This window comes from Cherax quadricarinatus, chromosome 37 (assembly GCF_038502225.1).
Source record: "Cherax quadricarinatus isolate ZL_2023a chromosome 37, ASM3850222v1, whole genome shotgun sequence".
Taxonomy (NCBI): Eukaryota; Metazoa; Arthropoda; class Malacostraca; order Decapoda; family Parastacidae; genus Cherax; species Cherax quadricarinatus.
This window is the reverse complement of record NC_091328.1, coordinates 11950714-11968088: the sequence shown is the minus strand read 5'-3', so window position 1 is coordinate 11968088 and position 17375 is coordinate 11950714. Positions and strand designations below refer to the sequence as shown.

The 17375-nt window shown below is 40.1% G+C and overlaps 1 protein-coding gene across 2 annotated transcripts; it reads left to right on the top strand.

Annotated features, from left to right (window-relative positions):
- The first annotated feature begins 1069 nt into the window (after positions 1 to 1069).
- LOC128702582 (mitochondrial import inner membrane translocase subunit TIM14) lies at positions 1070 to 8716 on the top strand. 2 transcript variants are annotated; one of them, XM_070091887.1, is made up of 5 exons: positions 1070 to 1084; positions 1469 to 1670; positions 3445 to 3579; positions 7540 to 7650; positions 8365 to 8716. In XM_070091887.1, the coding sequence occupies exons 2-5, from the start codon at positions 1668 to 1670 to the stop codon at positions 8464 to 8466; spliced, it is 351 nt and encodes a 116-aa protein (XP_069947988.1). In that variant the 5' UTR covers positions 1070 to 1084; positions 1469 to 1667; the 3' UTR covers positions 8467 to 8716. The 2 variants fall into 2 exon arrangements, with proteins under 2 accessions (XP_069947988.1, XP_069947987.1); XM_070091886.1 differs by lacking the exon at positions 1070 to 1084 and having other exon boundaries at positions 1157 to 1670.
- The last annotated feature ends 8659 nt before the right edge of the window (positions 8717 to 17375 follow it).

The following is a 17375-nucleotide window of genomic DNA, read 5'->3' as shown; positions in this document are numbered from 1 at the left end:
CCCCCCACAGAAACTCCCCTACCCCCTTCAGCTTTGTTTTGCTTAGGGCCAGGACATCCAACTTCTTTTCATTCCTAACATCAGCAATCATCTGTTTCTTGTCGTCCGCACTACATCCACGCACATTTAAGCATCCCAGTTTTATAAAGTTTTTCTTCTTCTCTTTTTTAGTAAATGTCTACAGGAGAAGGGGTTACTAGCCCATTGCTCCCGGCATTTTAGTCGCCTCATACGACACGCATGGCTTACGGAGGAAAGATTCTTTTCCACTTCCCCATGGACAATAGAAGAAATAAAGAGGAACAAGAGCTATTTAGAAAAAGGAGAAAAACCTAGATGTATGTATATGTATATGCATGTGCGTGTCTCTGAAGTGTGACCAAAGTGTAAGTAGGAGTAGCAAGATATCCCTGTTATCTAGCCTGTTTATTATTATAATCAAGGGGAAGCGCTAAACCCGTAGGATTATACAGCGCCTTTGGGGGATGTGGAAGGCATTCAGGCTTAATTCGGGGAACTGGAGCACAGATCCAATTCCCTAAATCAAGAGCCCCTCACCAACATCAAGGAACCTTCCCTGAGGGGTGTAATCTTCATAGAGAATAAACCTAAAACCCAATCTAACTTTATTATTTTTTAAATACACTACCTAACAGAATACTCCATTCTACTGAATGTACAACAATGCATACAACCATATGACCTGTCTTTGTAATACTCACTTGTGCTTTATAGTAATCTGTATACATTAAAGTTTTATCACTGATGTCATCATTGCTTAGTTCATCTTAAGTTAATTTTAAGCCAGCCCGTAATGCTATGCATAGTATAAGTGGCTTTGGCATGCTGCTCTTATCTGTATTTTTTGTACCTCTGTATGTGTGCTCAAATTTTTAAATAAATAAATAAATAAATAAATTTGAAGTTACACAGTACCTGAGCAGTTTAAACCCTTAAATCCTGAACCCAAACCGTCTGCAGGCCATTCCGTAACTCCCTTATTCCAATTTTCATTCTTCTCTAGTGCTCTCTATCTGGTTCGTTCCCCTTCCCCAGTTGCTTCATTCCAGGAGGAGGTAAATTAGTAAGTTTATTCAGGTACATACAAATATTTACGTAGATTATCAAACAACAACATATGTGTAGAGAATTCACACCTCATTCTCCTGAACCCGGCCTCCAGAAGTTGTTCAGAGGCTCTTCATCAACTCCCTCATGCTAAGTACTTCTTTTGTTGTCCCAGGTCACTCTCAAGCTTTTCATTCTACTCCTCTCATGCTCTCTAATCTGTTTACCCCTTAAAGGAGGTTCCTTGACACTGGTGAGGGGCTCTTGATTTAGGGAATTGGATCTGTGCTCCGGTTCCCTGAATTGAGCCTGAGTACCTTCCATCCCCCCACATGCGCTGTATAATCCTTCGGGTTTAGCGCTCTCCCATTATAATAACTCCCGGCGTCTCACCTGCTAGGAAATAGGACTCAATACGGCGTAAGTTGTGGACGCCCTCTAAACCCCAACAAAATAGAAAGGAAAAAAATAATTTTATCACGCTGTGTAATAATGGATGGAAAGCTCGAGATCCCAACAGTTATCGTATAATACAACGCAGTCGTGTTTAATCATTCACACTGGAGGAGAAGAAAGAAGTAGTCATCCACGGCCCAAGTATGGTAAGTTTTAGTATTTTCTTATTCCTCTAGTATATTGTGATGTTTGTAAACACTTCATCCTCAAGGGAAGAGTGACTCACATGTGACCAGTTTCAGGGTATTAAAGAAGACTATTCATATTAACCCCAAAGAGTTAATAACTTAGCCTAACCCTTTGTAACTTATTTCCATTGAGGTCCTTGTTCAGTTCCTCCTCTAGGATGCAACCCACAAATATCTATCAACTTCCAGGTATTTATTCATTACCACCTAACAGGTGTGGTAAGTGTTAAGACACTTACTCATATGTTCAGCCTCATAACGGGGATTCAGTTCCATCTCTAGGGCATAAGTCAAGCATGCTAATTTTGTTCTCTTATTGTTCCTATACCCACAGTATAATTGACTGGTTTTGAGAGTTTTTCTACTCACAACTCGGCCTAAGACAGGCTTTTCAACTGATTGCATGTTTAGCCAAGCAGTTGCAGAGCAGCTGATGCCCCTGCCTTTCTTTGGGTTTATTTTACATTTCCTCCCATATCTTTTGCTCTAGTGTGCTTTTATGGTTGTGTGTAATCTGGGACCTGGCCCATCATTTTCTTTCATATATATACGTATATATATAGTGATAATTTGAAGGGCTCATGATCCAAGAAGTTGAACCTACCTTCCCATTCCTGGGAGCAAACATGTTTGTCTCCCATTCCTGAGGTGTTGTATGGCCCCCTACAAGTTCTGCAGTTCCCCCTGAGTGTAATATAAGGATGCCAGTGATCTCGGTGACATTACCAAGTCAACGATTGTTCAGAAGTTTCTGATATTTTCCTACAGCCAAGGGTTCTACAATATTCAGATTTAATAAAATTATTGGCAAGTGCTAACATAGCATAACCAAATCTACCTAACTTAAAATAAACCTAAATTAAATAAAATCACTGACATTAGTGTTTTGAAAACTCTGTAACTTATCCAAATATCATTAAAAATTATGTAAGAAATAAAATAATTGCACAAAAAAAAATTGTCATTTCCTTCATGTTACCTAATAAAGCCTGCCCTAATATAACCTAAAATGTGGCTCATGGTTGAAGTGGTAGGATCATGAGCTTGTGGCTTAAGTGGGGGGGGGGCTTTGGCTCACTTCTGAAAGACCTAGGTTCAACCTTGGGAAAAGTAAAAACGTTGGGCATGTTTCATTACACTTGTTACCCCTCTTCACCTAGAATTAAGTAGGTACAATACTAGGGTGTCAGTCAACTGTTAGGGGTCACATCCTGGAGCAGAGGGTCAAAGGACCCAAATGAAAATAAGCCACAGAGGCTTTCTTGGGTTATTTTAGATTAATGACCCTCTAGGTTAATAATCTGAATAAAATCTTGTTCTTCAGTCTGATATATCCTAATCCTGTAGCTACTGTACAACTTAGCCTAATATATGTAACATAGTTTAGTATAACCTAATATAACCTATGAGGCACTGAGAAGAAAACACAATTTCACCAGTGAGTGACACGTACTTAGTGAAAATTGTGTTTTGTATACAAAGATGTTGATCAAAATTGTAGGGTTGGTTACTGAGATATTGTTGCAAACATGTTGCAGACATTTGTAGGCAATCTTCTCAAAAGTGACATTTGGCAAGTTCATTAGTTTTTTTTTTCCCATTGCCTCATATCTTCTACCTTAATATAATTAGTCTGATATAATCTAATCAAGTATAATCTAGACATATAAAACCTAACCATATGTAGTACAGCAAAGGTATACCAACTCATTTTATGTTATTTTTGTTTCAGGCTAGTGGTGTGATCCTTGCTGGCCTGGGGTTGGCCACTCTTGGTTTTGGAGCTCGCTTTGTTCTTCGTACTATACCTAATTTGGGAAAGAAGATGGCAGATGCAGTAAATGGCATGCCCAGACTGGATGGCAAGGTGTGTTTGTAAATTGTAATATTGTATTGAACTTATCATACTAATACCATTTTTACTGGGAAGCCTGAGCCTTTTTCAGCCATTTGAATTGCAGAGGATGTCATTATTATTACTATTATTATTATTATTATTTTTTTTTTTATCACACTGGCCGATTCCCACCAAGGCAGGGTGGCCCGAAAAAGAAAAACTTTCACCATCATTCACTCCATCACTGTCTTGCCAGAAGGGTGCCTTACACTACAGTTTTTAAACTGCAACATTAACACCCCTCCTTCAGAGTGCAGGCACTGTACTTCCCATCTCCAGGACTCAAGTCCGGCCTGCCGGTTTCCCTGAACCCCTTCCTTAAAAAATGTTACTTTGCTCACACTCCAACAGCACGTCAAGTATTAAAAACCATTTGTCTCCATTCACTCCTATCAAACACGCTCACGCATGCCTGCTGGAAGTCCAAGCCCCTCACACACAAAACCTCCTTTACCCCCTCCCTCCAACCTTTCCTAGGCCTACCCCTACCCCGCCTTCCTTCCACTACAGACTGATACACTCTTGAAGTCATTCTGTTTCGCTCCATTCTCTCTACATGTCCGAACCACCTCAACAACACTTCCTCAGCCCTCTGGACAACAGTTTTGGTAATCCCGCACCTCCTCCTAACTTCCAAACTACGAATTCTCTGCATTATATTCACACCACACATTGCCCTCAGACATGACATCTTCACTGCCTCCAGCCTTCTCCTCGCTGCAGCATTCATCACCCATGCTTCACACCCATATAAGAGTGTTGGTAAAACTATACTCTCATACATTCCCCTCTTTGCCTCCAAGGACAAAGTTCTTTGTCTCCACAGACTCCTAAGTGCACCACTCACCCTTTTCCCCTCATCAATTCTATGATTCACCTCATCTTTCATAGACCCATCTGCTGACATGTCCACTCCCAAATATCTGAATACATTCACCTCCTCCATACTCTCTCCCTCCAATCTGATATCCAATCTTTCATCACCTAATCTTTTTGTTATCCTCATAACCTTACTCTTTCCTGTATTCACTTTCAATTTTCTAATTTTGCACACCCTACCAAATTCATCCACCAATCTCTGCAGCTTCTCTTCAGAATCTCCCAAGAGCACAGTGTCATCAGAAAAGAGCAACTGTGACAACTCCCACTTTATGTGTGATTCTTTATCTTTTAACTCCACGCCTCTTGCCAAGACCCTCGCATTTACTTCTCTTAAAGCCCCATCTATAAATATATTAAACAACCACAGTGACATCACACATCCTTGTCTAAGGCCTACTTTTACTGGGAAATAATTTCCCTCTTTCCTACTTACTCTAACTTGAGCCTCACTATCCTCGTAAAAACTCTTCACTGCTTTCAGTAACCTACCTCCTACACCATACACCTGCAACATCTGCCACATTGCCCCCCTATCCACCCTGTCATACGCCTTTTCCAAATCCATAAATGTCACAAAGACCTCTTTAGCCTTATCTAAATACTGTTCACTTGTATGTTTCACTGTAAACACCTGGTCCACACACCCCCTACCTTTCCTAAAGCCTCCTTGTTCATCTGCTATCCTATTCTCCGTCTTACTCTTAATTCTTTCAATAATAACTCTACCATACACTTTACCAGGTATACTCAACAGACTTATCCCCCTATAATTTTTGCACTCTCTTTTATCCCCTTTGCCTTTATACAAAGGAACTATGCATGCTCTCTGCCAATCCCTTAGGTACCTTACCCTCTTCCATACATTTATTAAATAATTGCACCAACCACTCCAAAACTATATCCCCACCTGCTTTTAACATTTCTATCTTTATCCCATCAATCCCAGCTGCCTTACCTCCTTTCATTTTACCTACTGCCTCACGAACTTCCCCCACACTCACAACTGGCTCTTCCTCACTCCTACAAGATGATATTCCTCCTTGCCCTATACACGAAATCACAGCTTCCTTATCTTCATCAACATTTAACAATTCCTCCGAATATTTCCTCCATCTTCCCAATACCTCTAACTCTCCATTTAATAACTCTCCTCTCCTATTTTTAACTGACAAATCCATTTGTTCTCTAGGCTTTCTTAACTTGTTAATCTCACTCCAAAACTTTTTCTTATTTTCAACAAAATTTGTTGATAACATCTCACCCACTCTCTCATTTGCTCTCTTTTTACATTGCTTCACCACTCTCTTAACCTCTCTCTTTTTCTCCATATACTCTTCCCTCCTTGCATCACTTCTACTTTGTAAAAACTTCTCATATGCTAACTTTTTCTCCCTTACTACTCTCTTTACATCATCATTCCACCAATCGCTCCTCTTCCCTCCTGCACCCACTTTCCTGTAACCACAAACTTCTGCTGAAAACTCTAACACTACATTTTTAAACCTTCCCAATACCTCTTCGACCCCATTGCCTATGCTCTCATTAGCCCATCTATCCTCCAATAGCTGTTTATATCTTACCCTAACTGCCTCCTCTTTTAGTTTATAAACCTTCACCTCTCTCTTCCCTGATGCTTCTATTCTCCTTGTATCCCATCTACCTTTTACTCTCAGTGTAGCTACAACTAGAAAGTGATCTGATATATCTGTGGCCCCTCTATAAACATGTACATCCTGAAGTCTACTCAACAGTCTTTTATCTACCAATACATAATCCAACAAACTACTGTCATTTCGCCCTACATCATATCTTGTATACTTATTTATCCTCTTTTTCTTAAAATATGTATTACCTATAACTAAACCCCTTTCTATACAAAGTTCAATCAAAGGGCTCCCATTATCATTTACACCTGGCACCCCAAACTTACCTACCACACCCTCTCTAAAAGTTTCTCCTACTTTAGCATTCAGGTCCCCTACCACAATTACTCTCTCACTTCGTTCAAAGGCTCCTATTCATTCACTTAACATCTCCCAAAATCTCTCTCTCTCCTCTGCATTCCTCTCTTCTCCAGGTGCTTACACGCTTATTATGACCCACTTCTCACATCCAACCTTTACTTTAATCCACATAATTCTTGAATTTACACATTCATATTCTCTTTTCTCCTTCCATAACTGATCATTCAACATTACTGCTACCCCTTCCTTTGCTCTAACTCTCTCAGATACTCCCGATTTAATCCCATTTATTTCCCCCCACCGAAACTCCCCTACCCCCCTTCAGCTTTGTTTCGCTTAGGGCCAGGACATCCAACTTCTTTTCATTCATAACATCAGCAATCATCTGTTTCTTGTCATCCGCACTACGTCCACGCACATTCAAGCATCCCAGTTTTATAAAGTTTTTCTTCTCTTTTTTAGTAAATGTTTACAGGAGAAGGGGTTACTAGCCCCTTGCTCCCGCCATTTTAGTCGCCTCATACGACACGCATGGCTTAAGGAGGAAAGATTCTTTTCCACTTCCCCATGGACAATAGAAGAAATAAAGAAGAACAAGAGTTATTTAGAAAAAGGAGAAAAACCTAGATGTATGTATATATATATGCATGTGCATGTCTGAAGTGTGACCAAAGTGTAAGTAGGAGTAGCAAGATATCCCTGTTATCTAGTGTGTTTATGAGACAGAAAAAGAAACCAGCAATCCTACCATCATGCCAAACAGTTACAGGTTTCTGTTTCACAGTTATCTGGCAGGACAGTAGTACTTCCCTGGGTGGTTGCTGTCTACCAACCTACTACCTATAATTATTATTAACAGAAACATATACAAATATCAGTAAAATCATTTTTTGTATAGATGTTTATGTGAGTGTGTATGTGCTAGTGTAAGTGACCCATGAACAGCAAATACTATATCTATTTTTTAGTTGTAAGATAATTTGTATTACTGTACAAGAGCTTGTGTTGAAAGAATTGCTTAAATTTCTCATTAATTAGCAGTCAGTAAGTATTATGTTACTAAGATGGACTAACTTTTTTTCAGGCTCTGGCAAACAGTAAATATTACAAAGGTGGTTTTGAACCAAAGATGACAAAACGGGAAGCATCTCTCATCCTGAATGTATCCCCAAATGCTAATTCTCAAAAAGTCAAGGTGAGTATCTAAATACTCATAAGAAAGTGTGTACTTGTAAAGTCAAAATTGTTGACCCTATTTGCCTTGAAATCTTGTCACTTTAGTCATGTCATTTGGCTCAGACATTTTAAAAACATGAGAATAAAGGGGCAGTGCAGAAGGCCTAGTGGCCCATGCTAGGCAGGTCTTGCTCATACCCCTCCATTCTTATTTATATATTTGTCTAGTTTACTTTTTAACTTACCCAAAGTACTTTTCATTAGTGCTATTTTGCTACCTGGTGATGCCTTTTAAAAATTTCTATTTTCATTTAAGCATTCTGGATAATATATTTTACATTATAAAGATTCAATAACAGCTCATCAAGTTCCAAAACCCATTCATCTCTACTCCTATCTAACATGCTCGCACATGCCTGCTATATGTCCTAGCCCCTTGCACACAACACTTCCCTCCATCCTTTCCTAGGATGACCCCTACCCCTCCTTCCCTCCACTGCAGATTTATACACTCTCCAAGTCATCCTATTTTGCTCCATCTTCTCTAACTGACCAAACTACCTCGACAACCCCTCCTCAGCCTTCTGAATAATATTTTTAGTAACTCCATATCTCCTCCTTATTATGAAATAAAATTTAAATATGACTATATTCATACTATTCTGTTCATGTTTTCATTTTTTGCATTCTGTGAACCTCATAATACTAATGATAATAATAATAATCATTGCAGGCTGCTTACAAGAGAATGATGCTGGTTAACCATCCAGATAGAGGAGGCTCCCCATACATCTCCTCTAAACTAAGTGAAGCCAAGGATTTACTAGATAAATAAATACTGTATTCTGATCAGCTGTTGCCAGACAGCATAACTAGTGTATATGGTGTTTTTTGGCACTGGTTAGTCAAACACCTCTTCTTCCTTGAGATAATGATTCATTGTAACATGTGAACATAAGCAAAAAAGAAACTTTTATAAAGGTATTGTGACTTTATTAATCATATTCATTGACACTGCTGTAGTGGGTAATTGTCAAGTTGTATCTTTGTAAAATACCATATTGTAAATAAATATTTGTTATACATTTTACAGTTTTATTAGCCTTAATACTGTATTCTCATTTTTCTTGGAATAAGAAGATTAACTTTTATAAGACTGTACCGTATACTGTATTGTAAAATGATAATACATAGTATTTTATACTTGTGTCCATATGTGATGGTAGCACAGATTACTGGCTTATGTGAAGAACAGTTAGGCATATAATTTCTGACCTTATAGGTTTAGTGCTTTTATTGTAAATAAATACAGTAATAATAAGTAAACCAGTCAATATAACAGCCTGATCTGGATGACAGTTAAGACCCTTGGAGTCAATGTGGTGTGTCAGGTCAACATCGATAAGTGAAATAATGGGCAGGCAACCTTATGGCAATGAACATAGCTAAGAGACTTGTCAGTTCTAAATCAATACAGGTTTAGCACTTTCCTGAATATTAATATAATGCCCACATACCTTTCTAACATCCACACCTGTGTTCTCTTATCCTACTTGCTACCTGGAGTCTACCTGGAGGGTATTCTGGGGATCAACACATCCACAACCAGGCCTCCCAGTGGATCAGGGCCTGATCAACCAAGCTGTTATTGCTGGCCACACCTAGTCCAACGTACAAACCACAGCCCGGCTGATCTGGCACCGACTTTAAAGTATCTGTCCAGCTCCCTCTTGAAGGCAGCTATTGCTAATTGGTAATTTTCCTTATGAATGGTGGGGGGCTGTTGAAGTCTTGGGCCCCAGACATTTATAGTGTTTTCTCTTAGTGTGCCAAGGTCATGGACCGGGCCGCTGGGGTGTTGATCCCCGGAATAACCTCCAGGTAACCAATGGTGCCTAGTGGATCTCTTGGTACATCTTTTGCTTCCACCTCTCCTTGATGCTGGTGAAGGGCTCTTGATCCAGGGAACTGGATCTGCTCTTCCCTCGGAGTGAACCTGAGTGCTTTTCATTCCCTCAGGTACAAGGTACAAGGAGAAGTTAGATAAAGCTGTTGATCTTGTAGTTCCATCCTGTATACATCTACTTGCAAGAAACTAAAACTTTGTTACATTGTATGGCCTCTTATCCTTGGCTATGCTGTTTTACCTCAAAGGATGTGCAGGTAAGGTGGCTTTTGGTCTAAAGAATTTTCCCATTCCTTGGACTGATATGCAGTCACCCATGCTGACTCATTCTTACTGGTTACTGTATCAACAAATTATGTCATTCTTTCATTACTGCCCTTGATACTGATTGGTCAGTTGTGGATGAGCTTCACAACAGCACTAATTTCACTACAGTCATAACCTGCCACTCTTGTTAGTAATTCAAATGTATTAAGTGGCTCCACTCTGTCATACTGCTATTTTTCTTCCTGCTGACTCTTCCACCTCTTTTTCTTTCACCATATCCAGTTTCTCCATTTTGTTTTTGACTGTGCTCAGAAAACCTACCTTTGGCACATTGTCTGAGTCTGTTATCAGGACTCCTGTACTGATATAGCTGAACTCTGGAATTTGCATGGTTAGTGATACCCTTGATTCAGTTATACAGTATAAGGTTTTTACAGTTTATTTTGTAGATAACTTTAAATGTTCACTTTTTCCTTAGTGCCCACTGTGTTTTTAATTATTCACATTTTCCTTGATATCCAGTGTGTTTTTGCTAGGTACACAACCCCTAAATTGAAAGCTAACTACAGTAATTCATTCAAAATTGGTTCATTCTTTCTTACGTATGTCAATATTAAGCAATTTATAGCAATATTTAAAGAAATATGTTCCCCTCAAGGGAGGTTAATTGATACTGATAAGGGGCTCTTGATTGAAGTAATTGAACTTATCCTATTTCCCAGGCACTTTATGACCTCTATGGGTTTAGCTAAGTATGCCTTACTGCAGGAAAGGGCTCTTGATCCAAAGAACTGGAGACATTCTCTTTCCTTGAATAGAATTTCTTCCATGTACCAGGGTGCTGAATGTCCCCTATAGGTTTAGCACTCTCCCCGTGAAATAAAATGAATATGGATTTAGCACTTACCCGAGTAATAATAACAATAACAATTATAGTAATATAAAAATGTCCCAAAAAAATAATTATTTGAATAAGCAAATTTTCCAGGTACCTGCAGTTCCAGGATTTGCATCATCTCCAGGAAACTGACCTCCATAAATCACGAGGTTATACATTAATTAGTTTGTGGCTACTGAGGCAGAGCTCCAGTGAATCAGTGAGTACCTGAAAATAAAGAAGAAAGTAAAGAATAAAGTATCAGAAAGAGAGAGAGTAACGAGTAGGATTCTACACTAATATACACACTGATGTGATATGTTGCTGACATGTAAATGTCAGCAACCTACCACATCAGATTGAGTCTTATGCATCAAAGTTTTCTGATTTAAAACCACATGACTATATATATATATATATATATATATATATATATATATATATATATATATATATATATATATATATATATATATATATATATATATATATATAGATATATATAGATATATATATATAGATATTGGCAGTTTGGAGGGATATGTTGTGTATCTTTATATGTGTATGCTTCTAGACTGTTGTATTCTGAGCACCTCTGCAAAAACAGTGATAATGTGCGAGTGTGGTGAAAGTGTTGAATGAGGATGAAAGTATTTTCTTTTTGGGGATTTTCTTTCTTTTTTTTTTGGGTCACCCTGCCTCGGTGGGAGCCGGCCGCCTTTTTGAAAAAAAAAAAAAAAAAAAAATATATATATATATATATACAGTGGACCCCCGGTTAACGAACTTTTTTCATTCCAGTAGTATGTTCAGGTGCCAGTACTGACCGAATTTTTTCCCATAAGGAATATTGTGAAGTAGATTAGTCCATTTCAGACCCCCAAACATACACGTACAAACGCACTTACATAAATACACTTACATAATTGGTCGCATTTGGAGGTGATCGTTAAGCGGGGGTCCACTGTATATATATATATATATACACCAGATACCTGCTGCAGCATATGGGCGCCAGGCAAACCTCAGAACAGCATTCCGACATCTTAATAAGGAATCGTTCGGGACCCTGTACACTGTGTACATTAGGCCCATATTGGAGTATGCGGCGTATATATATATTATATATACATATATATATATATATATATATATATATATATATATATATATATATATATATATATATATATATATATATATATATATATATTATATGTATGTTTATATTTTAACAAGTCGGCCGTCTCCCACCGAGGCAGGGTGACCCAAAAAGAAAGAAAATCCCCAAAAAGAAAATACTTTCATCATTCAACACTTTCACCTCACTCACACATCATCACTGTTTTTGCAGAGGTACTCAGAATACAACAGTTTAGAAGTATATATGTATAAAGATACACAACATATCCCTCCAAACTGCCAATATCCCAAACCCCTCCTTTAAAGTGCAGGCATTGTACTTCCCATTTCCAGGACTCAAGTCCAGCTATATAAAATAACTGGTTTCCCTGAATCCCTTCACTAAATATTACCCTGCTCACACTCCAACAGCTCGTCAGGTTCCAAATACCATTCGTCTCCATTCACTCCTAACACGCTCACGCACGCTTGCTGGAAGTCCATGCCCCTCGCCCACAAAACTTCCTTTAACCCCTCCCTCCAACCTTTTCGAGGATGACCCCTACCCCGCCTTCCTTCCCCTACAGATTTATATGCTCTCCATGTCATTCTACTTTGATCCATTCTCTCTAAATGACCAAACCACCTCAACAACCCCTCTTCAGCCCTCTGACTAATACTTTTATTAACTCCACACCTTCTCCTAATTTCCACACTCCAAATTTTCTGCATAATATTTACACCACACATTGCCCTTAGACAGGACATCTCCACTGCCTCCAACCGCCTCCTCGCTGCAGCATTTACAACCCAAACTTCACGCCCATATAAGTGTTGGTACTGCTATACTTTCATACATTCCCTTCTTTGCCTCCACAGATAACATTTTTTGTGGTATAAACCTTGGTAATAAATACCGACAAGTTGGTTTAGAAAGACACGTAAGCAAACACTATAACATATTTATTAGAAAACGTTTCGGTCCTGGGACCTTGATCACTTCTAACATACAGAGGTAAAAAGACATTATACAGTGGACCCCCGCTTAACGATCACTTCCAAATGCGACCAATTATGTAAGTGTATTTATGTAAGTGCGTTTGTATGTGTATGTTTGGGGGTCTGAAATGGACTAATCTACTTCACAATATTCCTTATGGGAAAAAATTCGGTCAGTACTGGCACCTGAACATACTACTGGAATGAAAAAAGTTCGTTAACCGGGGGTCCACTGTATATAGGCGTTGAGTGAGGTGTGACGCACGTGACCTGAGGAATGTCATAAGAACATAAGAATGGAGGAACACTGTAGAAGGCCTACTGGCCCATGTGAGGCAGGTCCTTATCTACAGCAGGCGTCTACACTATCCCCTGTGGGTTCTGTCCCAAGAAATATGTAGGCGAGACAGGCAGAGATCTTGCAGTCCGCCTGAATGAGCATCGAAATGCCTCTAACAGAGACAATGTAAGGTACGCATGTGTCCTCCACAGAGACTCCACGGGGCATTTGATGAACTGGAATGAGGCACAACTCGTTCTAACCGAACCAGACCTCAGACGCCGACGGTGCCTAGAAGCCTCACTAATCGCCGTCACCGACACTATAGAACGCAACACTGGAAACTACAAAATTTCAAAAACATTGGCATACATGATACTTAAGCAGCACCAACCCAACAACACAGGAGTCACATGATTTCATCGTCTACCCGTCCTCATCATAGGCAGAGGTTGTTTTTGATAAGGACCTGCCTCGCATGGGCCAGTAGGCCTTCTACAGTGTTCCTCCATTCTTATGTTCTTATGACATTCCTCAGGTCACGTGCGTCACACCTCACTCTCCGCCTATATATAATGTCTTTCTACCTCTGTATGTTAGAAGTGATCAAGGTCCCAGGACCGAAACGTTTTCTAATAAATATGTTATAGTGTTTGCTTACGTGTCTTTCTAAACCAACATTTTTTGTCTCCACATATACCTCAATGCACCACTCACCTTTTTTCCTTCATCAGTTCTATGATTAACCTCATCCTTCATAAATCCATGCACTGACACGTCAACTCCCAAATATTTGAAAACATTCACGTCTTCTATACTCCTCCCCAATTTGATATCCAATTTTTCTTTATCTAAATCATTTGATACCCTCATCACCTTACACTTTTCTATGTTCACTTTCAACTTTCCACCTTTACACACACTCCCAAACTCGTGCACTAACTTTTGCAATATTTCTTTAGAATCTCACATAAGCACAGTATCATCAGCAAAAAGTAACTGTGTCACTTCCCATTTTGTATTTGATAACCCAAAATTTAATCCCACCCCTCTCCCGAACACCCTAGCATTTACTTCTTTTACAACCCCATCTATAAATATATTAAACAACCATGGTGACATTACAATCCCTGTCTAAGACCTACTTTTACCGGGAAGTAGTCTCCCTCTCTTCTACACACCCTAACCTGAGCCTCACTATCCTCATAAAAACTCTTTACAGCATTTAATAACTTACCACCTATTCCATATACTTGCAACATCTGCCACATTGCTCCCCTATCCACTCTATCATATGCCATTTCTAAATCCATAAATGCAATAAAGAGTTCCCTGCCTTTATCTAAATACTGTTCATATATAAGCTTCAATGTAAACACTTGATCTACACATCCCCTACCCACTCTAAAACCTCCTTGCTCATCCACAATCCTACATTCTGTCTTACCTCTAATTCTTTCAATAATAACCCTACCGTGTGTGTGTGTGTGTATACTCACCTAATTGTGGTTGCAGGAGTCGATACTCGGCTCCTGGCCCTGCCTCTTCACTGATCACTACTAGGTCCTCTCTCTCTCTCTGCTTCCTGAGCTTTGTCATACCTCGTCTTAAAGCTATGTATGGTTCCTGCCTCCACTACATCACTTGCTAGGCTGTTCCACTTCCTGACGACTGTGACTGAAGAAATACTTCCTAACATCCCTCTGACTCGTCTGAGTCTTCAGCTTCCAATTGTGACCCCTTGTTTCTGTGTCCCCTCTCTGGAACATCCTGTCTCTGTCCACCTTATCTATTCCACACAGTATTTTGTATGTCGTTATCATGTCTCCCCTGACCCTCCTGTTCTCCAATGTCGTCAGTCCGATAAACAACAAAAAAAGGCACAATACTGTGACTGGAACGATACACAAATAACCCACACATAAAAGAGAGAAGCTTACGACGACGTTTCGGTCCGATTTGGACCATTTACAAAGTCACACTAACTTTGTGACTTTGTAAATGGTCCAAGTCGGACCGAAACGTCGTCGTAAGCTTCTCTCTTTTATGTGCGGGTTATTTGTGTATCGTCAGTCCGATTTCCCTCAACTTTTCTTCGTATGACATTCCCCTGAGCTCTGGAACTAGCCTTACCTGGAGTTTACCTGGAGAGAGTTCCGGGGGTCAACGCCCCCGCGGCCCGGTCTGTGACCAGGCCTCCTGGTGGATCAGAGCCTGATCAACCAGGCTGCTGCTGCTGGCTGCACGCAAACCAACGTACGAGCCACAGCCCGGCTGATCAGGAACTGACTTTAGGTGCTTGTCCAGTGCCAGCTTGAAGACTGCCAGGGGTCTGTTGGTAATCCCCCTTATGTGTGCTGGGAGGCAGTTGAACAGTCTCGGGCCCCTGACACTTATTGTATGGTCTCTTAACGTGCTAGTGACACCCCTGCTTTTCATTGGGGGGATGTTGCATCGTCTGCCAAGTCTTTTGCTTTCGTAGTGAGAGATTTTCGTGTGCAAGTTCGGTACTAGTCCCTCTAGGATTTTCCAGGTGTATATAATCATGTATCTCTCCTGCCTGCGTTCCAGGGAATACAGTTTTAGGAACCTCAAGCGCTCCCAGTAATTGAGGTGTTTTATCTCCGTTATGCGCGCCGTGAAAGTTCTCTGTACATTTTCTAGGTCGGCAATTTCACCTGCCTTGAAAGGTGCTGTTAGTGTGCAGCAATATTCCAGCCTAGATAGAACAAGTGACCTGAAGAGTGTCATCATGGGCTTGGCCTCCCTAGTTTTGAAGGTTCTCATTATCCATCCTGTCATTTTTCTAGCAGATGCGATTGATACAATGTTATGGTCCTTGAAGGTGAGATCCTCCGACATGATCACTCCCAGGTCTTTGACGTTGGTGTTTCGCTCTATTTTGTGGCCAGAATTTGTTTTGTACTCTGATGAAGATATAATTTCCTCATGTTTACCATATCTGAGTAATTGAAATTTCTCATCGTTGAACTTCATATTGTTTTCTGCAGCCCACTGAAAGATTTGGTTGATGTCCGCCTGGAGCCTTGCAGTGTCTGCAAACCTTTGCACTTTCTCTAATTTCTTGATGTGCTTGACCAGGTGTGGGTTCCAAACCGGTGCTGCATACTCCAGTATGGACCTGATCCACAGTTTACCTGGAGAGAGTTCCGGGGGTCAATGCCCCCACGGCCAGTGTACAGTGTCTTGAACGATTCCTTACTAAGGTATCGGAACGCTATTCCTAGGTTTGCCAGGCGCCCATATGCTGCAGCAGTTATCTGGTTAATGTGTGCCTCCGGAGATATGCTCGGTGTTACGATCACCCCAAGATCATTCTCCTTGAGCGAGATTTGCAGTCTTTGGCCACCTAGCCTATACTCTGTCTGCGGTTTTCTTTATGTGTGTGTGTACTCACCAAGTTGAGGTTGCAGGGGTCGGATCCAAGCTCCTGACCCCGCCTCTTCACTGGTCGCTATTGTCTGTGTGTGTGTGCAGTGGTAGATTCACAGCTCCTGGCTGGGCCAGGAGCTGGTCGCTATTAGGTCCACTCTCCCGGCTCCAAGAGCCTTGTGTATGTATGTATGTATGTACACATACATATTCTGCTTTTCAGTCTGTATTTGATTGACAAAACTCACGGTGCGCGAGGTGTTTCTGTAACCAACATCCAGCCACATCCATACATGTATCTGTCCAACCTATTTTTAATACTGCCCAAAGTACTCTGTGTATAAAGTTGCTTAGTTTGCTTCGCTCATCTACAATTCTATTATCAAGCCAGTGTTGTGCTATTTTCTTTCTAAAGTTAAATTTATCCACCTTGAATCGTTGCTGTGTGTTGTTTTATTCAGGCATTTTCTTAGATTTTCTATCTATTACAGTAAAAGTGACAGGACAGGTGAGCCAAGTAACTAGTGATTAATAACAATTTAACACTAATGATCATCGTAATTCCCAATTTGTTGCCTAAATACATCAATTTACTTTAAGGCCAGCAACCCTCCGTTTTTCTGCTGCTACCTGTTGATGGTCAGGTACTGCCTTAAATACTCTGCATCATTCTTGCATATCTGCAGTGTTTAGAGGTTCTATGCCCTTTAAGGTAAATAGACAAGTTTAACATAAATTAAAAATTCACCAAAAAACCCACTTGCTGTGTTGAAATATTCAAACTCAGGCTTCCTGGGTAGTTTTCGTATAATATATTCCCATCTAACTTCTCATTATTTGCTATTTAAAGGGCTCCCCTTACCTAGCTTGAAATGCATTTTATAATGAATGTCATCTGAA